This window comes from Acanthopagrus latus, chromosome 4, assembly GCF_904848185.1.
Source record: "Acanthopagrus latus isolate v.2019 chromosome 4, fAcaLat1.1, whole genome shotgun sequence".
NCBI lineage: Eukaryota > Metazoa > Chordata > Actinopteri > Spariformes > Sparidae > Acanthopagrus > Acanthopagrus latus.
In genome coordinates this window covers 33385784-33409275 of record NC_051042.1, presented here as the reverse complement: position 1 = coordinate 33409275, position 23492 = coordinate 33385784, and the positions used below count along the sequence as shown (strand labels likewise).

The 23492-nt window shown below is 42.1% G+C and overlaps 2 protein-coding genes across 4 annotated transcripts; one reads left to right on the top strand and one right to left on the bottom strand.

Annotated features, from left to right (window-relative positions):
- Positions 1-1989: 1989 nt before the first annotated feature.
- Positions 1990-11518, top strand: LOC119017909 (uncharacterized protein KIAA0895-like). 2 transcript variants are annotated; one of them, XM_037095076.1, is made up of 7 exons: positions 1990-2297; positions 2621-3407; positions 4082-4225; positions 4640-4772; positions 6935-7240; positions 7546-7643; positions 8830-11518. In XM_037095076.1, exons 2-7 carry the CDS (start codon positions 2670-2672, stop codon positions 8989-8991), a joined length of 1581 nt encoding a protein of 526 aa, XP_036950971.1. In that variant the 5' UTR covers positions 1990-2297; positions 2621-2669; the 3' UTR covers positions 8992-11518. The 2 variants fall into 2 exon arrangements, with proteins under 2 accessions (XP_036950971.1, XP_036950970.1); XM_037095075.1 differs by having other exon boundaries at positions 1991-2297; positions 2624-3407.
- Positions 11519-12296: 778 nt separating this feature from the next.
- On the bottom strand, positions 12297-22143 carry LOC119017910 (casein kinase II subunit alpha'-like). Of its 2 annotated transcripts, none has more exons than XM_037095078.1 (13): positions 21872-22143; positions 19191-19597; positions 18503-18614; positions 17064-17165; positions 16799-16849; positions 16545-16604; positions 15248-15331; positions 14885-14995; positions 14683-14784; positions 13717-13817; positions 13400-13548; positions 13166-13253; positions 12297-12753 (listed from the first exon to the last, which is right to left on the bottom strand). In XM_037095078.1, exons 2-12 carry the CDS (start codon positions 19295-19297, stop codon positions 13180-13182), a joined length of 1053 nt encoding a protein of 350 aa, XP_036950973.1. In that variant the 5' UTR covers positions 19298-19597; positions 21872-22143; the 3' UTR covers positions 12297-12753; positions 13166-13179. The 2 variants fall into 2 exon arrangements, with proteins under 2 accessions (XP_036950973.1, XP_036950972.1); XM_037095077.1 differs by having other exon boundaries at positions 19191-19570.
- Between the last annotated feature and the right edge of the window lie 1349 nt (positions 22144-23492).

Below are 23492 nucleotides of genomic sequence, written 5' to 3'. Positions count from 1 at the left end.
AGCTGCATCCTCATCCAGAGAACACATGGAGAACCTGTCTGCGGTTCTGACCCGTGAACGCAGGCTGGTTTGTTTGTCAGCAGCAACAAATAAAAACTACTGATCAGGTTTACATTGAAACTTCACTGGAGGATGAGTCCCGGCCCAGAGTAGACCCTGTTTACTTCTGGTGCTGACCCGGGAAAAGGGATGGATCCAGGATTCTTTGGTTTGTCAACATCTTTGCTAATTTCTCAGGGGGAAATAATCAGGCATATGTAGGTGGCCGGCAGCTGTGAGTGGGTACAAAAGCTGACTGTTGGGTCTTGGCGGAGGTATGCTCTCTACTGAGTGCTTTAGTAGTTTCTAAACGAGAGAGAGGCCTGTGTCTCAGATAAACGTGTCTCTGAACGCTGTTACCACAAACCCTGTTTTGCTTGGTTCTTCCTGGAAATTTGCATTGATATGTGGTCCAACCTGAACTGAGTCAGTCTAAACCGTCATGTTTCCAAATGTGTTCATGACTTACCAAATCTATCTAATCAAATGAAAACTGTTTAAGGAAAAAATTATTACAGGAAAACCAATAAAGGTTTATTGTGCAAGTTTGAAAAAGCATGGATGACTGTCCTCATTAAACCTGGATACTGATATTAGTATTTACATATATTCAGGTATTTCAGTGAAGAATCTGTGGTGCAGGAAATGTGTTTATAGCAGATTTTCCAGTCGATCTGACAAGAGTGATGTGGTGATGGAAGAACGACAAAATCAAGCAAAAGTACTTTTGTGTAGTTTATATTGATGCAACAGCGCTGCATCATCATCACGTAGAGAGGGTTGACTTTTTCCATTCAGATCTCAAAATATCTCAAATTACTGAATTGTTCTTCAACGTATTCGTAGGTTAACCCAGAAATTAGCACAGCTCTGATTCCTGTGGGATGTTTCAGTTGGATTTGGTTGATGGAAATTCTTATTTTATCACATTTACATGTTTTGTTCAGCAAGTTAATCTGGACAGATGAACACCATTTAAAGATTTTTGAAGCATAAATTAAATGGTTAAAAGTTAAAAGATAACAAAGTCCAACACAGTCAACTCATTAGCTTCCTGCTACATACGGTTTGAGTTGAAATGTTACAGTTCTTGTTAAGAAAAATTAATATAACTGAAAATATTAGATTTTAAATGAAAAAGAAAATGTGGACAAAAAAAATTAAGTTATAAATAACAACACAAAATCAGAGGACACATCAACGGAAAAACAACTGAACAAACCGTTTTCTATAACAAAAAATGATAACGTGGAAACATCAACATAAAAAAAAATCCTTTTAAAAAAACATTTTATTATATTTTGTTGAAACCATAGTGTTACCAAAATATAAAAATAGAAAATAAGTAGCTAGAAAACGAGACAACACATAATTATAAAAACAAAAAAAAGCCTTTTAAAAATGAAGATATATCTATATATATCGTGTTGTGGTCTGCACGGACATGATCTGGTTAGTTTCCCTCACTGACAGCTGACTGTTGGGCAAGGCCTCCTAGTAAGCGTCAGGAAGTAACCATGGCAACGAGGAGTTATCAGTAACCATGGTAACGGAGTTGGGCGGGGCGTCTGAAGTTAGCTGGTTTTCCCCATAGACATATAAATTTATATAGACATATAAATTTATATGTCTATGGTTTTCCCGCTGTTGTAGCTTTTCTTTGTTTGAATAAACGGCTGTAAAACGCAGTCAAGGACGGAAGTTGTTCGCTTCTTGTTTTACAAAACTTTTTCTAATACATATATACATAGATATATATACATCATTCTCTTTGACAAACATAATTAACCAAAGATATTTAATTGTAAAAATAAAAAACACACATTGTAAACGTTAAAACATTTTATTAATTATATCTCGTGTTTAAACTTGACTGTTCTATTTGACAAAATCACAAACTGAAAATATTCATCAACAAAAAAATTCACAAAAGAAAAAAAAAACCCACATCATCCATTTTTCCCTGAAGAGTACCCATCTCCTTTATGGTCGTACGTAATGACGTAGGGGAGCGACCACCTCTACGTCGTTCCCGGCGTAACGCGTCATATCTTCCAACACATCCGCCGCTTCCTGGCCGGCCCGGGCAGGCGCCTCAGGCCCCGCTCCACACTGATCCGCTACCCGCACACTGTCATCCTCCTCCGACAGAAGTCACGGCTCCTCGGCCCGCTGTGTGAGGAGCTGCGGCCGGTATGAGCGGGTGAACCGGCGGGACTCAACACATCCTCGGCAGAAGTCCCGGGACTCGCTGCTCGGTGAGTGAAAGTGGAAACGTTGATGCTCCTCTGATTTGTTTTGTCTCCCTTCAGAATGAATCTCAGTGAACTCTCAGGACACTTCTCTGTTCTTGTGACTTAACGGAGGGTTTAAAAATAAACCGGGTGTTTGCTTCTTCCGTCACCGGGGAAGTTAGCTCGGTTCTGTCTGAGGCTCAGCAGTTTTGTTCTCAGGACGATCTGGACCGGTCAGATGTCCAGTCCCTCTTTGTTAGAGACGGACTGACATGATCCTCACCTGCTGCGTCTGTTCTTCAACTTTCATTAGAGCAGAATCGACCTCAATGTGTGTGTTCTGTCAGCAGAGTCTGGGCTGGAGCAGGGTGGACCTGAGGCGGAGCGGCCGTGGTGATGGTGTTGGACTCAGGTGAAGTCTTCATGGATCAGGTTGAGGGTGAGAGTGTTGGGAGGAGCAGCAGGGACCTGTTGGAGCCAGATGTCCGAGCAGATCCAACTAAAACCCCCGTCAGCAGTTCTGCCGGGGCGCCCAGAACGCCGGCCAAAAAGAGCAATGTCGCTAAGAAGGGGAAGGTGTCCCACAACGGACTTCCAGCCCAGACCAGCAGCAGCCAGGTAGAGAGGCGGTCTTCATCATCGAGAAGCGGGGCCACGCCTAGACCGCCGCTCCGCCGTCCCCTCAGCCTGGAGATGACGCCCCAGCGCCTGCGAGGGTCCCAGGAGCAGATGGCCGACAGGAGGATCGTGCAGCCTCCATGGCGCAGCGGTTCTGCTGCCCCCTCGCCTCCGGCCCGCAGCCTGACCAGCCCCAGCCTGGGCAGCGGCGGCTGGATGCGTCGCAGCGAGAGCACCTGCTCGGTCAACTACTCCCTGGGGCTCCGGGCCGGCAGGGGCCAAATGAGACCCGCCACCTCCCTGCCACATATAGCGAAGGGGTTGGGCGGCACCACGGCGCCGACGTCCTCCAGGCCCTGTCTGCTGGTCGCCCTCAGGCCGCTCAACCTCGAGCAGGAGAAGCAGACCTTCTTCCAGTCCGACTACAAGTACGAGCCTCAGTTTGAGTACATGCAGCCTGAACCGAGGAGCGTGTTGGAGAAGTACCGGGACGGGTCGGGCCTCTTCCTCGAGCAGGTACAGTATGTGACGCACCTGAGGTCACGTCCCGATGGGGGTGAGGACTGAACTGTAGATGGTTTCAGTCTTTACATCACAGGAAGTTCAATGGCGAGTAAACAGGTGAACTCAAACTTGGAACAAGTGTTTAGCTGCTTGATACACAAGGAGAACTTTAAGGTTCTCGTTGTTTGTGATGATCCGTCTGACATCACCTGGTTCCGTCTGATTCAAGGGTTGTTAGTTAATCACTGATGAGCGACACAGACTGAACCACTAAATCATTCTGGATTATATTAATCAGATGAAGTGTGGCCTGCTGTGTTACAGAAGCACCCTAATCACTGTATAACAATCAATTCTTCACAATTGGAGCTGATCAATCCTGTATTTCCTCATATTGAATCTCCTCTTTATCTCTGACAGTGTTTCAATGTCAGTTTCTTCCAACATGGTGCAGCTTTAGATGTAAAGATTCTCCAAATCAAAGAGTCGATTTTCAATCTGAACTTTTCTCTCTGCCAGCGTTAGTTTGTCACGTCTCCTTCAGGATCTCAGTCACTCGTCTCAGCTGCAGGCTAATGCTAAGCTAGCTGTGTCATCTGAATGCAAGCAGGCAGAGAGCAGAGAAAACAAATAATTCCTGCTGTTGATTTTGATGATGAGGTGTTTTTCTGCTTGATGACCTGCAGGCTGTTGGAATCATGGAGTGCGTCCTGAAGAAGTTCGGCTCCTACGAGAACTTCGAGGAGGTGACGGGTGGAAACATCCTCCCTAAAAGTCAAGTCTGGGCCGCCGTACGCAAATATCTGCAGAAAGAAGGCTGTGTGGGAGAGGTGAGTGCACAGAGTCACCTCACCTGCCTGACAACCGTCCAATCACAGCAGACATTCAGTTCGACCAGCTCAAACAAAAGCAGCTGAAAGAATTAAAGAAGTGAAATGAACTTTAATTTGTTCAGCAGCAGTATTAAAAAACCTGCGCTGAAGAAACTCTGCTGAATAATTATTTATCATCTTTATTAATGAATAACAAGCTCAGTCAGCTGAAGACATTTTGAGGAAGGAGGAAACATTAATGGTTAAACTCCTCGAGGTCGAGACTCTTTTATTTATCTTTAGATGCTTCACAGAGCACATGACACCCTCTGACCTCACAGCCCCGACAAGGTCAGGAGAAACAAAACCAAAAGGAAGGCGATGATGATGATGATGATGATGATGATGATGATGATGTGTGTGTGTCTCCAGGTTGTGGTGCGTCTGTCTGACGAGCTGCTGTCTCAGGCGGTGATGGTGGTGGAGAGCTGTCGTCCCACTCTGACCATCAACCTGGCCGGAGCCCGGCAGCACTGGCTGGAGGGGATGCTGAGACACGAGATAGGTAACGATCACCTCGACGTGTCGGATATTAAACTCATCCTCCAGAACAACAACAGTGTTTTTCCACAGTGAGTCATCCTCCTGTTGAAAGACGGCATTCAGTTTTTATCGTTATCAGGTCCAACTGACAGCAAAGGAGACATAACAGATGCTCAGCGAACACCTGACGGCTGCACACAGACCAGCTGTTGTTGGCTGTGGCACAACACTCACAACACATACATAAACTCTGATCTACAAATACGTATTATTATCTGTTTACTTTTACTTTATGGTTGGCCAACTACTATGGCTCTTCCACATGTGCGAGCTTTTCTCATGTCAGACTCACATCTCGGTCAGCTGCTACCTGCTCGTAGGTGTGTCTCTTTAAATAATGAGCGAGCGACGACGACTTTCATTTCCCTCCGATTTTAAACGAGTGAAGCCGCTGCTTGTAAAACTCAGAACTTTAACAAACTCACTAAAACACGCGTTTAATTTCCTCTAAATTCTTCACAATAAAAGCCCCCTGTTATTTAGGCATTTAAAAGCTTTTATTATGAAGCAGTAAAGTCAGGAGATGTTTTCATCAGCGGGGCTCAAAGGATCGTGACTCAACCAACTTTTTAGAGAAACAATCCGACATGTTTGGTTTTATTTACATACACTGTTCAACAGTAGTTAGAGTTACTGGGACATGGGTGTATGTATATACAGCAACAGTCAAATGAAACGTGTCGCAACATGTTTTAGAAACTAAAAAACAGTAAAATAACTCCAACTCATTTTGAGCAGTGTATTTATTTTAATGTTGTCAGCATCTCCGTATTTTATTTTAGTTTTCATCCAACTTGGTTTTGATTTTGAATTATGCAGCAGAGCTCTGCTTCATTTAAAATAAAGTTTTATTAAACTCTGATCAGAACTGATGTTGTATTAAATGAATCGTTGGTTGAACCAGTCGAGGAGCTCCTCAGTATTTCAGTCTCTCACTTCGTTACCTGAACTTGTTGCTGCGCGCTGTTTCCAGTCGGTGCAGCAGGTTTGTTATTAACAATCTTCTACTGTTTTGCATTTTCCTCACTGCACAACTGTTCCAACATAATGTCTCTGTTGGGAAAGGCACAAATATTGAGTCAGAGCGCGGCAGGATCTTATTTCACACCTCGTATTGACATGGAAGCAACGGTCAACAAAAGCTGACCGGATATTTATTTACTATAAAGCCTTCAGATACTACTGATGTGGAACACACTCGGTCTTCTTGTGTTTCCTCTATTAACTTCCTGTAAAGTTATTAATGTTGTTGGATGACGGTGGAAAGAAGTTACTTCTCTTTGCTCATGAGGAACTTCAAAATGATCATCAGGCGCGAGAGTCACGTGTGTTAATACAACATGAATTTGACGTCTCTGCGCTGTGAGCAGAGGAGAAGAAAACATTAGACGGGTTCTCGCTGTAAACTCTCTGGACAACGAGCTGCTGTGTCGGTTCAGTTGGACGTCACACAGCTGGAGTTTCAGTTGAAGCATCGTCATCCTTTATGACTTTTGTCAACAGTTCCCTCTCCTGTTTCACCACCGTGACGCTCCTCTCTTATCAGATGGACTCTGTATTTCCATCCTCACTGCTCGACTCGATCTTATCTCGTATTGGGAATTTTCAGAACAAAGAGAACAGTTAGTGTCAGACTCAGTGTGCAGGGATCCTGTACGTGATGTTATTTTATCAGATAATGGATTAAAAACTTGGTGTGCAAAGACCTTCACTCTGTAACTGAATGCTGTAAGTGTTACCAAACCTTAACATCAGTGTTTAGAAATACTGTACAATAAATATAAAGGCACACGAGTAACACACCAAACACACAAAACCAGCAAACCGAAAGATGCAAGTTAAGATAATCGAATTAAAATGAAACAAAAGGGAAAAAATAAATAATAATATCAGATAAAGTTTTATTCAAATGTTTTTATTGACTTTTTAAAACAGACTACAGCTGACGTCCATAAAATATAAACACAATAAATGATGAAATGAAATGAAAAACTAAGAAAAGTTAAGAGCAAGAAATCTTAAAACAAACTGCAGTCTGATGTTTCATGATCAGATAAAGTGAAAGGACAATAAATAAATGAATGATTGAATGAATGAGACACTGAGGTGTCGTCCTCTCCTCAGGTACACATTATCTGCGAGGCGTGAACAACAACCTGCAGCCGTGGTCCACCTCCGAGGGCAGGAAGCAGTTCGGCCTGAAACCGGCCAATCCCACGGAGGAGGGCCTGGCCAGCCTGCACAGCGTGTTGCTACGGAAACAGCCCTACCTGTGGCGCGCCGCTCTGCTCTACTACACGGTGTACCACGCCACCAGCATGAGCTTCAGCCAGCTCTTCAGCCACATCGCTCGCTTCGTCCAGGACCCGGACGTCCGCTGGGAGTACTGCCTGAGAGCCAAGAGGGGACAGACGGACACCTCGCAGCCCGGTACACACACACACACACACACACACACACACACCCACTATATACACACTCCTGCCCTCTGATTGGTTGAGAACTGCCAACTTCCTACTGCATGTTTTCTTTGGGGGGATAAAGAATGAATTGAATGAACTGTAAATTAAACTCAATGATTTTTCTTTTACCTGAATACGTACAGGAGGGTTGTCAGTATTTTTCTGTCCCTGAGGAGAATCTGCAGGTACAATTTACACCAATCAGAGGGAACGATAACAAACTGAGGAAAGATTTATTTTTGTTCTCCCCGTCTGTCGTCTGTTTCTTCTCAGGCTGCTTCAGTAAAGATCAGGTTTATCTGGACGGGATCCTCCGAATCCTTCGGCACCGACGCAACATCGACTTCAAGACGTTGACGTCTTTAGGAAAGGTCAGAGTCCACACGACGCCTTCAGGGATTTATTACCAGTTTGTTTACATTTAAAACCTTTTAAAACCCAAGATGACAGGGTGTCTCACAGGTTAACAACAAAGTGCAACTGGGAATAATAAAGCAAAGTAAGTGGAATAGAGAGGTGGAATAAATAATAAAGCAAGCAGTCAGATCCTTTATCTATATAAAAGTACAGATACAACACTGTAGGTACAAATCCTGCGTAGAACACAAACAGAACTAAAAGAAAAAAGTAAAAAGTTCAGGTGGAAAAAAACAAGATGAGACGTGGGGAAAAAATAATGGTGGGGGAAAAAATATTGGTAGGGGATGCCATAAATTGAGGTGAACCAAAATTCAGATGGAAAAAAAAAACAGGAGTGGAAACATTTCAGGATTAAATCTTTTTCAAGATGATAAAGAACTTGAGGGTAAAGAAATTGAGGGTTAAAAACAGATTCTTTACCAATTTTTTCACCTGAATCTTTTCCACCTGAATTTTTATTTTTACCGAAATTTTCCATCTTCCTGACATATTTTTTTCCCACCTGAAATTTGTTTTCTGGCTGAATTTTTTTTATTTTTATTTTTATTTCCCCTGAATAAAGGTGAAATACATTCAGCACCGAAAAAAAAATCTGAAGTGGGGGAAAAAAATTTCAGGAGGTGAACCAAAATTCAGATGAAAACAAAAATGTTAGTTGAAGAAAGTTTGGCAGTCAAAAGAAATTAAAGTGAAAAATAAATTGTGGAGAAAAAAATTCAGGTTAAAATGAAAAAAAAAAAAAAAAAGGTTAAAATCAAATTCAGGGGGGAAATCATGATGAGAACAAACTGCAAGCTGAGAAAAAAAAATTCAGGATGAGAAAATATTTGGGGGTAAAAAAAAATTAATGTGGGAAAAAATCGAGATGAAAAAGTTATTCAGGAAGACAAAAGATTTCAAGCGAAGGGGAAAAAATCAGCTGGAAATGACTCTTTCATAAATGACTGACTTTACCACCGAGCCACCAGGGGGCGAAGTAGAATATTGCAGGAAGACAAAACAGGTGTCAGAATCAGTTTCACCCCCGAGACACAGAGCTCAGATTATAGCTCAGCTTTATATAAAGTTTCTAACTTCTGTCTCTCCCTGGAGAAGTTTCCGTCCTGGTTTCCACCGATGAACTCTTCACCTGTGCAGGTGTCCTTTGAAGACGTGGAGCGGCTGAGGCAGCTGGCGGTCTTCCACCGGACCAGAATTCCGCACTTCATGCGAGACCAGGAGCGGTACCTGCAACACCTGGACCACATCGTCGCCGTCAACGAGCTGGACGACTCAGCGCTGCAACACCTGCTGCCCTGACCGTCCTGCCTCCACCCGACCCCACCCGACCCCACCTGACCCCACCTGACCCCTCACCACCTGAGTCCAAGAGGAAGAAGAGGAAGAGGATGATGATGCAGGTACACAGACTGTATCAGGTGGTGCGTGAACATCATAAACATCCAGTATTATCGATGCTTTATTTGGGCGATTTTTTTGTAAAACTTGAATGACGCGAACAAAAGGGACGTACACACGAACACCTCTATCTACATCCTCACTTTTGTCCGACTGCATGTTAATGTGGCTTTTTTCACGGAGCCGAGTACAGTTCAAGTGCCCCCCGCCCCCCTCGCCTTTACTCCTACTATGAAGTTACCTCAATACTGCAACTCTACGATGTAACCAACATTATATATGTAGACTCGTACATAATCACCGCATCCAGCGCCTGTACAGGACACGCCGCTAACATGTCGCGTACGGACGGAAACATTCATAATCACACGCTTTATTTATGCAATTATTTAAGTTTTTTACTTTGAGAGAACAGACTGAATGTCTCTGGTATTAGCTTTATACCTTTTTTTAGACAACATTGTTTCATGCCTTAGATTGTTTGCATTTCAAAAAAAGGTCACCAAGGACGAAAACAAACAAACAAAAAAAACCCCTGAGGAAGACGTAACGGAGTCCACGAATCTGTAAGTTATCAAGTGCCACTGGACCCGCTCAAGTATTAAAATCTCCTCAGGGTGGTTTTTAAAATATCAGTGTTATTAACGAGCGATCAGCTGTGTTGTTTCTGTCTTAAGAGTCCTTGGTGGTCTTTTGGTATCAGTATGCTACTGTGATGTGACCGTCCCCAAGCGCCCCCTCTGCAGCAACCAAATTTTCTTTTGCAACGTTAAAGGAGTAGTTGGAAGCTGATTCGCTTTCTTGCAGGAAGTTAAATGAGAAAATTGATGCCACTCTCATTTCACTGTACTTTCAACACGTCGCTGAAGCCAGACAGAAAGTTGACTCACCTCCCCGGACCAGCGACGGTCCGGTCCGAGCTCAGAAACTTCAGGTCTATGATGAAGCCACACGCCTGGTGCTCTTACAGAGAAGCGCAGGGACGATGTTTAGTTGTTTAGTAGGCTGTTAGCATCACAACCACAGAAGAAGTTCGTCGTCTTTTCAGTTCACAGGTTAGAGATGAAGCTGTGTTCGTCTGTCTTACCGACCTGCCGTCAGAATGTAACGCTCGACCGATAAAGCATCAATAAATAAGGGAGGTGGACGTGAGCACACAGTCGTCCTGCCACTCGATTGTTTACCAGCCATGAAATGATCGTAATGTTTTTACCGCCATGACAGATCACAGGAGCCATTGTGCCCGTTTTCAGTCCTGATGCTGAAGTTAACTGACTGCTGGCTGTAGCTTCATAATTAACAGACTAGAGCTGCAACGATTAGCTATCAGCTGTTACATTAATTATTATCCTGATTGATTAATTCAGTTGGAGTAATTTTATTTATAAAACTTAAATGTGAATATTTTCTGGTTTCTTTCCTCAGTGACCGTAAATTTAATCACTCAGTGATGTGGCCTTAAATTAATCTCACTATGTTTTTAAGGCTATGATACACAATGTCTATCTTAATACTTAATAATCTCCTGTAAATCTCTTCATAAACGACTCAGTGACAATATGAACACAGAAGAGTCTGGAAGGTTCAGTAATGACACCACTTTACTGTCATGTTGACGAGCCCTCGATTTGAATCTGAACAAAGCACTTATTTTATCAGGAGCTAATTGATTAATCGACAGATAAAATCAATCGTTGCAGCCCCGTAACGGACAGAAACGATGGTGGTGTTGATCTGTATCCAACTCTCTGCAAGAAAGCAAACGAGCCAATGTACCAAAATGTAGAACTATTCCTTTAACGTGTAGATAAAGTGCCAAAGTGGCATTTTGAGAACACTGTTGGGTTGTTCTGAGAAGCGGCCCGTCATCGTAGCTCCTCATCCAGACTTGAGTCTCTGGCTGAGGAGGAAGCCGGGTGTTGTGGGCGTGCCTTCGATGGGTGTAGAGCTCATCCGCTGTAGCTAGCCGTGTGTTCGTAGGCTGCTTTTTACCGTGTTTGACACTTAAAAAAAAACAAAAACTTCAGATGTCAGTCAGGGCATTCATTTTGGGCCAAGCCGTCTGTGAGCAGAATTTAAACCAGGTCACAACAGAGACGATGTGGACTAAACGGCGTCCGCAGTCCCAGTTTTTAACCTAAAATAACCACTTGACCAAAATGTGAATTCTACTTCTGTGATGCATTTTAAATACTTGGATTTGAAGATGTTATTTAAATTTACTCTGCTGTGTTTACAGTTTCAGCCATTTGGTAAGCAGATACGTTTTAAATTTGAGCAGGTTGTCGTCTGCTGACCTCACCAACCTCGGCCTGGATTCGCAAAAAGAATGCACCTCTTTGTAACGCACGAATGTTGCACAAGTGTTTTATGTTCTGGGAAACACCTTGAATTTCCAGTTTATTTATTAAAAAGTACACACACTTGACGAGCTCTCCGGTCTGATTCTTGAGGCGCCAACATGAGCACCACGGTCCTGTTCTTTAAAATGTGGCTTCACCAATCCAGCTAACATCCTGCTGTCAGGATAAAATCCTTTTTATTGTCGTCGTCATTTTGAGCTGATGAGCTTTGTAGCTGCTGTTATTAAGAAGAAGTCGAAGATTTCATCTCTATCTATAAATACTCCCATCGCAAAAACTGCATAACTGAGACTTTTGTATCCCTGCAGTCTGAAGCTGGACAACCAGAGGAAGGGAGGGATGTAAGCTAGCTGGTGTGCTACCTGTATGTTAAGTGGTTATCTGGTGTTAATGGGATGTGTCTGTTTACTGATACAGCAGATCGTGAGCTGTAGTTTCCCCAGTAAACACACCGACCTCTCCAGCAGCTGCAGAGTCTCTGTGTTTGTTAGAAGATCAGCAGCAGCTCTCCTGCAGATATCTGATTGTTTGCTGAATGGACGACTTGGAAGCAGGCGAACAGGTTGGAGTGTTTACCAGGAAAACTAAACTGCCCTAGTTTACAGTTTCAGTCAAGCATAAAGAGCAGAACCAGTCAGAGAGGGAGCCACCTGTCAGCACACAGAATGAAACAGAAATTAAGAGGATTATTTATAGAATACTGTCAGATGTATTAACATTTCAATATCCATCTTTAAACATCACAATTATCCTCAATATCAGTGTGTAACAGCCCCAGTCAGAAGTATTGAAAAAAGTTTCACCTTCTAAATTTGATCCTGAGACAATAAACGTCAACACGAGTGTTTAAATAAAAATGGTTTATTCTCTTTCAATATAGCTTTTGTTCTATCATAGCAGAAAAGAGCCTCCATGCCACTCAGTGCTAAAACCTGGAACCGGATCTCAGGTCACCACAGCATCGTAATGACGGACAAACGTCTGTACAGCACAACACCGGCTTGATACTGATCCAACAACAGTCACTTTGCTCTTTTTAAAAACGGGTAGAGGGGGAGTGTCGGGAGGCAGGAGGAGGAGGAGGAGGAGGAGGAGGAGGGGGTCAGGTCTGATTTCAGATCTGATTTATCTGTGACACGGACCAAGCAGCGCAGATTCTCCGGCTTTTGTTGGGAGAAGTTTAATCCGTGCGTGTTTGTGTATGCTGCAAAATTGACATCTTGCTCCAGTATGGCTGTTGGTGTGGAGGCAGAAGTTTCTGCCACGAAAAGGTCACAAGTTGAGGTAACAAAGATTCTTCCTGGTCGGAAAAAGAAACAAACAGAAGACTCAAACACTCAACAGTTACTGTTCTGTCGTTCACAATCTGATGGAATGTCATTATTAATGTTGCCTGTTAAATCAAACCATTCATTCTTAAACCTAACCAAGTGTGTTTATTGCTTTAACCTTAACATCATTTTTATTTTTACACTGAGTTCATTGACTATTTATTTCGGCATTAAAAATACTCGGTCAGGTTTAGGAAAACGTTGTGTGGGTTAAAAATAAACCTTTTCACAACATTGACCTCGTGTTATAACAGATAACTTCTCTCATGTGCGACATGACAAAGACTTGACTGATCAGTTTCATTGGCGGTCCCTGGACATTAATTATGATGCTCCGGGAGCGACTGCTGATATCAGATGGTGCTGTGCTGTGAGAATCACCTGCTCTCTGGTTATCATGTTGCATTGGAGCTGCTTATGGCCTTTGTGCCGTCTGTGTTGGCATTTGCGTGTTCCTTCACCACAGGATCTGGAGGACAAAGACACTTTATCTCACAAAGGAGTCGGGCATGAAACAGATACAGGCGTCTGAAGCAGACGACACCGTTCTGAATCACAACAGTTTTGGCTGTAATGATCTAACTCGTAATATCAGAATGCTGTAGGTGTACTAACAGAAGTATGGGTGCTGCATGGCCTCAGCTGCCGTCAGCCTCTGCTGGTGGTCGTAGCGCAGCAGCTTGTCCAGCAGGTCCAGAGCCTCCGGACTCACCAGGTGCTGGTTCTCTGACTGGATGAACTGCTCCCAGCGCTTCCGTGTTTGCCTGGAAACAAACAAGCGGCTATTTAATCTGACTGGACACAGACAGAAGAATATTTCTGCGACAGCCACTAGAATAAAAAATGGCAGCTGCTGCTTTGTGAAACACGGACGACACATCGCAGCGACTCAGTTTTAATCGTGTCTGTTCAGTTTCCAGATCGATACTCACTGTCCCAGCAGGTCTTTGAAGCGAGTGTCCAGTTCTATGTGATATTTGTGCAGGTAACCAAAGAGCTCGTCGGTGCCAAGAACCTTAGCAATACGGACCAGCTGGAGAACAGACGGGCACATTTAACACATCAGTTACATTCTGCAGACACACATTACTACTTTTACCATATTTTAAATAAAAATAGTCAAATTCTAAATTCTTTCATTCTTAAAATTACATCTCCTCAGATTTCTGATATAATCATGGAACTAGATTGCTTTAAGTGTTATCATCCTCTCTGTTACTGTGGGTGTCTGTGTGTTTTAACTATATTTCCTAGTTACATTCATTTTCTAACGAGACTTTTATTAAGAGACATTTGCAGGACAGGTTGTAGAGAATCAGGCTACAGGACTTCAAATGTAGCTGCTGCCATCTTGTGGCTCTTGAGTGTAGCACGCCTTCAGCTCCTCTTAGAAGAGCTGGATTGTGTCAACAAATCTAATTTGAATGTCTTTTATTTCTCTGCTTTTAGTTTTTACAGTTAAAAAGAATTGTCATGTGTAAAAGAAAAAACAGTCAATGCATCATTTTAATCTTACAAGTAGGCTTTGACTCTCCTTAATTCCCTCCGGTGTTAAAGTCTGGGTTAAAACTGTTTAATGAAGAGGTATTTTTGAGCTTGCTAATGAACATTACAGGCCAATTAACCCACTAATGAAATGATCAAAGGGCCCAAATGAGGTTGTTAAAGGGCTGCGTTTGAGCCACGGACAGCAAGTTTAACAGGTCTTCACTAGAGGGCTTTTAATTTGAAACACACAGGAAGTGTTGAATTGGTATTAATGGTATAAGGCAGTAAATGTAGCTGCAGGCAGGAGCCGATCACGATCAATATGTCAAACCAAAGACATTCTGTCCTCGTCTGTGGTCCTTGATCTCAGCTGTTAGAGGTGTTACCGGGATCTTGATGCGGCACTTTACCTGGTCGTAGTTGTCCTGGCCATGAAAAAACGGCTCCTTCAGAAAGATCATGCTGGCCAACATGCAGCCTAGACTCCACATGTCCAAACTATAGTCATACATCTGGGAACAAAGCCACCGATAAAGTTACTAATAAGAACACAGAGACTGTGAAGTAAAACAAATCTGTAAATACACTCAGCATCAGGTCAGCAGCAGCTACCTGATAGTCCACTAGCAGCTCAGGGCCTTTGAAATAGCGGGAGGCCACCCTGACGTTGTATTCCTGAGCGGGATGGTAAAACTCTGCCAAACCCCAATCTATAAGACGCAGCTGTGACACAGAGAGAGAAACAGTGTTATCATTGATCAGAGAGCAGCAGCTCCAGGCTGGAACAACCTGGAGACGATACACAAATATAAAAACTTGAGACACTTTTTTTCCTGCAGTGTCCTTTGTGAGTTTTATCTGATTTAGTTTAAATCATCAAATAAAGCAGCTAGAAGTAGAACCGCTTTAATAAAACACATAATCTCAAACTTGACTCAAAGATAAAGCAGATTCATCATCAGGTTTTTAAAGTACCTTCCTCAGCTGGTGGTCGATCATCACGTTGTGGGGCTTCACGTCCCGGTGCATGATCCCCATACTGTGACAGTAGTCCAGAGCCTGAAGCCACAGACACACACTCAGTACCAACATCTGGACCACCGATCCACAGACCAGAACTCCAACAAGGAAACAACCTCAACTCTAGTCTACTAAGACTTGTTTTTTGATTTGATTAATCGAGTTATACATTTTTTCCCATCGTGTTTAATAATCTTTATTTTTTCACAGACTTTGAAAACTAAAGTTACAGCGATGCTAACAGAGCAGCTAATCCTCATTTTTTGGCAAATGATTTGTTTGATAAATAATGTAAATAAAGAATAAATGACCTTCTATCTCCTGTCTGCTCTCAGCTTCATGTTCAGTTTAAAGGACGTGTCCACAGGCATCGTTTGACCCAAAGCCACGTGACACTTCTTCGCTTCACGCAGCAACTACGCAAATAATTACTGGCTTCACACGACTGGACATACGTCACTTGTTGGGCTACTTCAGGATTTAAGAGGACTAACATCTCTTATATTACAAAAACATCCATCCATCCATCATCTGTACATATTCTATGTACGCCGCTTAATCCTCTGCAGGGTCGCGGGGGGGCTGGAGCCTATCCCACCACCACACCACCCTGGACAGGTCGCCAGTCCATCGCAGGGCCACACATAGAGACGAACACTCTCACACACTCTCATTCACACCTACGGACAATTTAGAATGATCAATTAACCTCAGTATGTTTTTGGACTGTGGGAGGAAGCCGGAGTACCCGGTGAAAACCCATGCTTGCACAGGGAGAACATACAAACTCCACACAGAAAGATCCCAGGCGTCCCAACCGGGACACGAACCGGCGATCTTCTAGCTGTGAGGCAGCAGTGCTAGCCACTGGGCCACTGTGCAGCCCTATTACAAAAACAGCTCAACGAAATGTGTTTCTGAAGACATTTAAAGTGGGAAACTTAATTTTACCTCGACAGTGTTTTGTCTTTTAGAGTGTTTCACAAGTTTCCCCCTGAAGTAGCAAGAATTTAATCCAAATGAGGAGCGGTCAATGTGACGCCCTGTGTCTCGTGGCGCTCCACTACCAGAATGCATTGCACAGCTTTTGACAGAGACAATGAATGGGAAGCGTGAAAAACACGGATCCTGTGGACACGTCCTTTAACTCTTCATGACACGGTCATCCTGCAAGGTTGCATATAGATGTGGCAGAATAATGTTCTTGTTTTAAAGTAGTATTGAAATGAATAAAATCAGATAAATAAATTACCTTGAGCAGCTCATACATGTAGTAACGGATATCATAGTCTGTCAGCTTCTGGTAAAGCTCCTGTGGAAGCACATGAAGACATCCGTGTTAAAAAAAAACAATCCTTGACCACGTGATGTCAGCAGGTCACGGGCCACATGTACAACATTAACTGGAGGGTTAAGCGTGTTATTAATAATGGATATCAACGCCTTGGCATGAATGGTAACTGTGCTGCTAGTTCAGCATGTATGAAGTCGGCCAAACTCAAGTACCTTAAAATCTGTGTTATTGATGCACTCAAAGACAAGCGCTGGTGTTCTGGACTGCAAAGAGAGGACAACACAAGGCTTAACTGAGGAGAACAGCAGGTAGGTGGCGATCATTATCACTGCATGGACACACACACACACACACACACACACACGGATACACACACACACCAAACACTCACATACACACACACAGCTACACGCAAGACTGGATTACCACAGCTGGCATGCTGACATGCAGCTCAGTGACGGCGGGACTCTGACTCACCACCGGGTCTTTGACTGTGTCCACCAGACGGATGATGTTGGTTCCTCCACGCAGGTTTTCAAGAATTTTGATTTCCCGTTTGATCTTCTTCTTCTTGACGGGCTGTGGGTCAAAATAAAGACACACACTCAATATAACTAAAATACACGAGAACAGACAGCGCTGCAGGGAGATGCAAAAAAAATGTAATTATCAACAAACTGAGAAGAAATAAAAGTTTTTAGATCATGGTGTCTACATAGACTTGCAGATATCTACTGAGGTTAGCATGCTAACCAGCTAGCCCTGCCCATCCCTGTCCAAAGCTCCAAACATCAACACTCCTCTTTAAGCGAGAAGTTACAGCAGTATAGAGTTCATTAAGCAAGGCAGCAACAGACCAGGAGTTCAACAGTTGTTTGCTGATGTTAATAAATGTCAAAGAAGAAAACGAAAAAACAAAACCAGCAGCCTTTGATATCTACGAGGGAGTGTGGGCTTTAATCTGGGAATGTTAATATTGAGGAAGAAGCCGTCAGGTCTTCTTCATCCAGAGCTGAAGCAGCTGATCAGTCACATGAGCTAAATGTTGCTACATCAGTATTGATCAGTAAAGGTGTTTCCATCCCCCGCTGAGAACATTAGAAGAAAAAACGACCTCAAATGAGCACCAAAAACATTTTTACTAAATCTGAATTTTTCTTACATTTTGTGCCAATGTTTTCAAAATGTAAATAAAATATGTTGATGTAAATATGTCAAGTGGCTTCCTGCAGATCACCTCGTGCACAGCCCAGTCAGTATTTATAACAGAACTGGGTTTTCATGTTGTGAAGACAGAAAAGACATCTGCTCTTACCATTCTGTTGATTTGGAAAAAAATAGAACAAACAGTCTAATTTTATACACACTGAAATGTGTGAAGCCAGTTAAATCATTTGGTGCCTTGTATCTTCTTTATGCATGTAACCAGCAGACGTCGCCACAGCGTGATGTGGAGCTTCAGACCGTTGTTTAAAACACATCGGAACACTGACGGCAGGGTTTTGGACAGCGACCTGCATCGTGTGTACGTATCAAACTATTAAACACAGACTTTAATCAGTGTTGTCACAGAAGATTGCTGTCCTGTAAATGAGGATGTTTATACCATAAAAATAAATATATATATTTTTGAAAAGTGAGTCAACTGAATCTGGTGAAACTAACTTCTCTGATAACCTCTGAGTGGCGCCTGCCCGGCCTGATCGGATCATCACAAGAGCTCTTTTAATAAGAGTTCAAGTTAAACCAACTGTGACAGGAAATCAACAGAGAGCAGCTTCACCACTGATATCACATCTGGAGATCGACTCCATGACTCATACGTGATGGTCGCTGATAGCAGAGACACAAAAGAGGGCAGAAGGAAAGAAGAAAAAGCTCAAATATTACAGAAACAAAAGATGTCTGGCGCTCACTTTGAGGATTTTCACCACCACTTTCTCATTGTTGGTCACATTTATGGCCTCGAATACTTCGCTGTACTTCCCTCTGCCCAGTTTACGCACCAGCTGATAGTTGTCTTGATTGCTGAGAAAGAGACGAAACAAAGGAAATGAGATTACGATACGATGATCGTGAGAAGTAGTCGCTTCCTCAGAGATTACTCAACAATCATTTATGATTTAGAACATGAAGCACAGCAGAAACATCCTTCAGTTCCTGCTTCTGACAATATAAGGATGTAAACTTTGTATACAAAAGACATTTGAAGGCGTCACCTCAGACTCTGGAGATTATTACAGACTTTTGTCAAGATTTTCCAATAAACAGAGAATAGTAGGTAATAAAAACAAAGACCAGAGTCAGATGTATTTTTCAGACACATTCAAGGTTTAAAATTCTTAAATGTCATCTTTTGATTCTTGAATCTTTTCATGATTGGATTATAATAATAATAATAATGATAATACACCATTTTAAGTCAACATCATTTCAAATACTAATACTTCATTACTATACTTATTGCATTTAACGGTGAACACATCTGTTGTTATGCTCGGGTGAACTCGCTGCCTGATGTATTATACAGTTTGATACGGATGTTTTCATGTTGTGTGCTTTGTCACATATTCAGTGTTGTTGCACTGGAACGTGTCGCCGTACCTCCAGTTTGGCACGTGTGCGTCGTAGTCCCAGTACTCTCTGTTCTTCTGTGTGTTGACATCGGTGTACACCCGAGCCTTGCTGCTGGCCGGCGTGGATCCGGGCATCGCTAGCTTTGAGGCTCCGTGTCGAGGACCTTCACCTCCCTCTGAATACTTCTTGGCTCGATACTGGAAGGCAGCGCAGCGACTCTCCAGAATACGCGGCTCTATGATCCCTACGCTGTGCTTACCATGGGCTTTGGCTGCTCGCACCCTGTGATGAAAAGCGTCAGGCCGGTCTGACGCAGCTGTCGTGCAGACTGACAGAGCTACAATGACGGAGTGCGTGAAGCCCCTGAGCAGGATGTTGATGGACAGGATGGGATGAAGACCCGCCAGCTGCAGGACGACAGGAGAGAGAAGAGGCTGAAGAAGAGGACAGAGAATTGAGGTCACTTCTGATGTCTGGCTGCAACAACAGATGAATTTCGCTCTTGATTATCATACTGTTTGGTCCATTTAATCATTTTTAAGAATACAGTTTCCTTTATCCCAATGTGATGTAATCAGGTTGTGTTTTTATTTAAATCCAACAACCAAATATATTTTAAACAGAATGTATTTGACAAAGAAAAACGCCAAATCCTCAGAAAAAAATGAGGAACTTTCATTTGGCTTAATATCAAAACAGCTGCCAATTCATTTCCTGTCAACTGACTAATTAAATGATAAACTAACAGTTGCAGTTCTCCTCGCGTGACTCTGGTGTCACACAGAGAAGAGGCCTCAAAGGAACAGTTCACCCAAAAAAACCCAACAATCATTTTCATGTTTGGCTAAATTGTTCCTTTAACTCTGCTTTTAAAAAACATTTTATCAGAATCATGACACTGATTGCATTTGTGAAGAAGAGAAGGGGAAAATGAGGTCTAGGTTTTTTCTCCTCACGCCCACACGAGACCAGGTCGACCGGAAAAACTACTGTGCTTAAACTCGTCAAACATAAATCACATAAACATGGAAACTGTTGAAAGATCGCTCGTCACACAAAATAAACATTAAGTTACTTTGAGATGCGTGAAGATCTACCATCAAATATAACATCTGCCAGAACCACAGAACATTTTATCATGATCCTTTTTCAAGAACCTTTATCATGTTTGTGAAAACAGAAAAGGGACTTTCTCACCACTGAGAACATTCTGGACTACATGTGGTTCAACAACAACATCATCACAATGTCCTTGGACTTAATAAACATGGACACAGTTCCAGATTTGTAAGACTTTCATTCTAGTTTTTATCTGATTCCAGACCAAAATAAAATCCCAAAACTATGATAGCTGGATAACAAAAGAAACTCTCACCCAGTTCAAGTCTTTTAAACACATGTTTTCCATTTGTGAAATGAGACAAAAGGGCAATTTCTCATTTTTTTCCTCCATACAGGAAACATTTAACTGGATCTAAATCAAGTGACCACTATGTTCAGCTTTATAAAACCTGGACATGGTAAACAACTACAGCCCACAGGCTGTTTACAATCCTCTTTCCAGATTTGTAAAAGCTTTATTTAAAAAGGCCTTTTTTACTGCATTCCCTCCATCCAGACTGGGGGGTCGACTAATGTGGCTTTCTTAAGGGCCGATGATTATTAGTAATCAATGAGACTGAAAACTGATATTTAGGACCAGTATTAACTTGCAGTAAATTGAAACTTGGTGTCAAAATTGGAGTACTTCCATTTCCTGCTACTTTACATTTCCTCTCCATTACAATTGTTTGATAAATGTAGTTACACATTACTGATTAATCAGTGCTTATATGCTATTAATTATGATGTGTTGCTCATCAGATAGAGTTGCGTGAGAGGATGCTGCAGCACAGTCAAAGTAGTACATTTTTAAAATAGTTTATCAGCAATCTAACAGAAAAATCACAAATACAGAAAATCAGAAAATGCTGAATATTGTCCCCGAATCAGTCCAGCCCTTAATCCAGACCACAGCAGACCAGGTGTAGACCAAAGACCACTGTAAAAACCTGTAAGACCTGGACCAGGTTTACATTAATACACCTGATTTCATAATTTTAATACGTAAACACAGAAAGGAAGAAAAAAAAGATCTTTTCACAGCATTTTCTCTGTGTGGCCCACATTAGACCAGGCCTGACTCAAGAGCTAGTGTTCTTAAACCAGTCCAACCAGATCCAGATGAACACGGAGACCATCTTCTCTGTATCCCCGTCACAGCTAACGATGCTTTCCTCAAAGCCCACAGCCCATTTTTATTAATAACCCAAAACTGTACGTGGGGCTCGTCACGACACGGGCTCTCCGGGGCCTTTATCACCCACAGATGGGTATTTACACAACCATAACAGATGATCACCATTAATCCCGCCGGCTGCCTTCACGTTATCTGAACATTTAAAACAAATCCGGCTGCGCTAGCATCATTTAGCTTCCGACAATTTCAACTAACTAGCTAACTAGCTAGTTACGGTGACCTAGCTAACTTAGCAACACATAAAAAAAATCATAAAATATAAAACATTAAATGAAACAATACACGTTAGTAAAGATCGTACATTGATGTAGTGTTACACAACAAACATTAATGGACCACAGGCTATTTATTAGTATCGACAATTGTGAAATGTTAGAATCAATAAGGGGGCTAAAGTTAGCCGGCTAACCTCGTCGTAGAGATCTCCGAGCTCAGAGGAAGTCCGCGCGACATCGACGTTAACGTAGCTCGTTAGCACCTCGTTAGCGGCACGTTACTCTCCGTGAAACGACGCAGCACCGCCGGGTTTAAAGTGATCAATACTATGTGTAATACCGGCAGCAACAGCGACTCAATAATATGATCAGATGGGTGGTGCTGCTGGTGCTGGTACATCTAGCGGCGGTTCGTTAGCGGAGGATGGTCTTCCCTTTGCGGTAAACATCACCCGGAAGTGGATCAAGAGGATCAGTGACCCGAAAAAACGCGTTGTGACGTTAAATCTAAACATTAAATATAACATGTGTCAGATATCAGTATGAATATATTTAGGTGATTAATTCCCCCCCCCCCAAAAAAAGGATATTAATAATGATAAAATTGTAATTTCAATATTGATTTGACCTGAAAAAGCAGAGGTGGAAGTTTTATAATAACTCAATAAAAGTATTAATAACATGAACATGTATCAAAATATTCTCAAAGTTCATATAATAACAGATTTAAGAGACATATGGAAGCTCATTACTGCCAACATGAGTGGAAAATAATTAAAACAGCCTTGAATAAAAAAATAAAAATCCCTCAGTAAAAAATAATTACAATACAAAAATGCAGAATTACAATTACAATTACAATTACAACAGAATTCATAATCTAGATCAAAAATCAAAAAGGAGATAAAATATTCAAATAAAAGGGAGATAAAGTCTTAATTATGAGATAAAAAGGTCAAAATTTGAGATAAAAAGTCATAATCATGCAGAAATAAGGCAACATTTCAGGTAAACGGACAAAATTATGAGCTAAAAGCCTAAATTTGAGCTGTAAAGTCAAAATTATGAGGCAAAAACACAAAACTATAAGACTGAATCATAATTATGACATGAAAAGTCACGATGATAACTGTTGACTGTTATCTCTATAATTCTGATGTTTACTCATAATTATAATTCCCTGTGTTATCATTTTTTTTTACTCTAACTGGCAGAAATGGGCTTCCATATAGATTTTGTTCCCCTTGTTGGCAAAATGACCTGAACGCATCGACCTCGTTAAGCCACCCTCCCTCCTCCCCGTCACCAGACACAGAACATGATGACAGAGAGGTCGTTCACTTATTGATCCTTTATCTGACCAATCAAAATGTTCATTGGTGATATTTTATACAGCTGGAATGTAAAAAATTCAATTAAATTCCCCCCCCCAAAAAAGAACGAAATATTAAGCCTTTTGTGCTCCAGAAGAAGCTGCATGTACTCTAATAAATTGCCTCCAGTGATGTCACTCAGTGGCTAAGTTGCATTGTGGGTAGTGTAGGCAGCAGGTTTTTCAAAATGAAGAATGTGTAGAATTAAAACGGTGATATCTTTAAACTGTCCATGAGCGCGTCAGTGCTGCCTACATTACCCACAATTCAACTCGCCTTTAAGTGAAGCCACTAACAGTCATATCAGATTACGTGCAGCTTCCTCTGGAGCCACAAAAACTAATTTCTCCCCAAATAAACAATAGAAATCCCTCCGACCTGTCAACACAAATAATTTATCTTAACTTAATCTATTATTTGTTCAGTTTGAACCCATCAGTCG

What these genes read in the sequence shown, in the direction of transcription:
- LOC119017909 (XM_037095076.1), top strand. Translation starts at nt 2,670, where the DNA reads ATGGTGTTGGACTCAGGTGAAGTCTTCATGGATCAGGTTGAGGGTGAG. An exon ending in AAGAAGGCTGTGTGGGAGAG is followed by an intron (nt 4,226 to 4,639) that starts GTGAGTGCACAG and finishes GTGTGTCTCCAG; the next exon opens with GTTGTGGTGCGTCTGTCTGA. An exon ending in CGTTGACGTCTTTAGGAAAG is followed by an intron (nt 7,644 to 8,829) that starts GTCAGAGTCCAC and finishes TCACCTGTGCAG; the next exon opens with GTGTCCTTTGAAGACGTGGA.
- LOC119017910 (XM_037095078.1), bottom strand. Translation starts at nt 19,297, where the DNA reads ATGCCCGGATCCACGCCGGCCAGCAGCAAGGCTCGGGTGTACACCGAT. An exon ending in TGGTGGTGAAAATCCTCAAA is followed by an intron (nt 17,166 to 18,502) that starts GTGAGCGCCAGA and finishes TTTGACCCACAG; the next exon opens with CCCGTCAAGAAGAAGAAGAT. An exon ending in TCGACCACCAGCTGAGGAAG is followed by an intron (nt 14,996 to 15,247) that starts GTACTTTAAAAA and finishes TCTGTGTCACAG; the next exon opens with CTGCGTCTTATAGATTGGGG.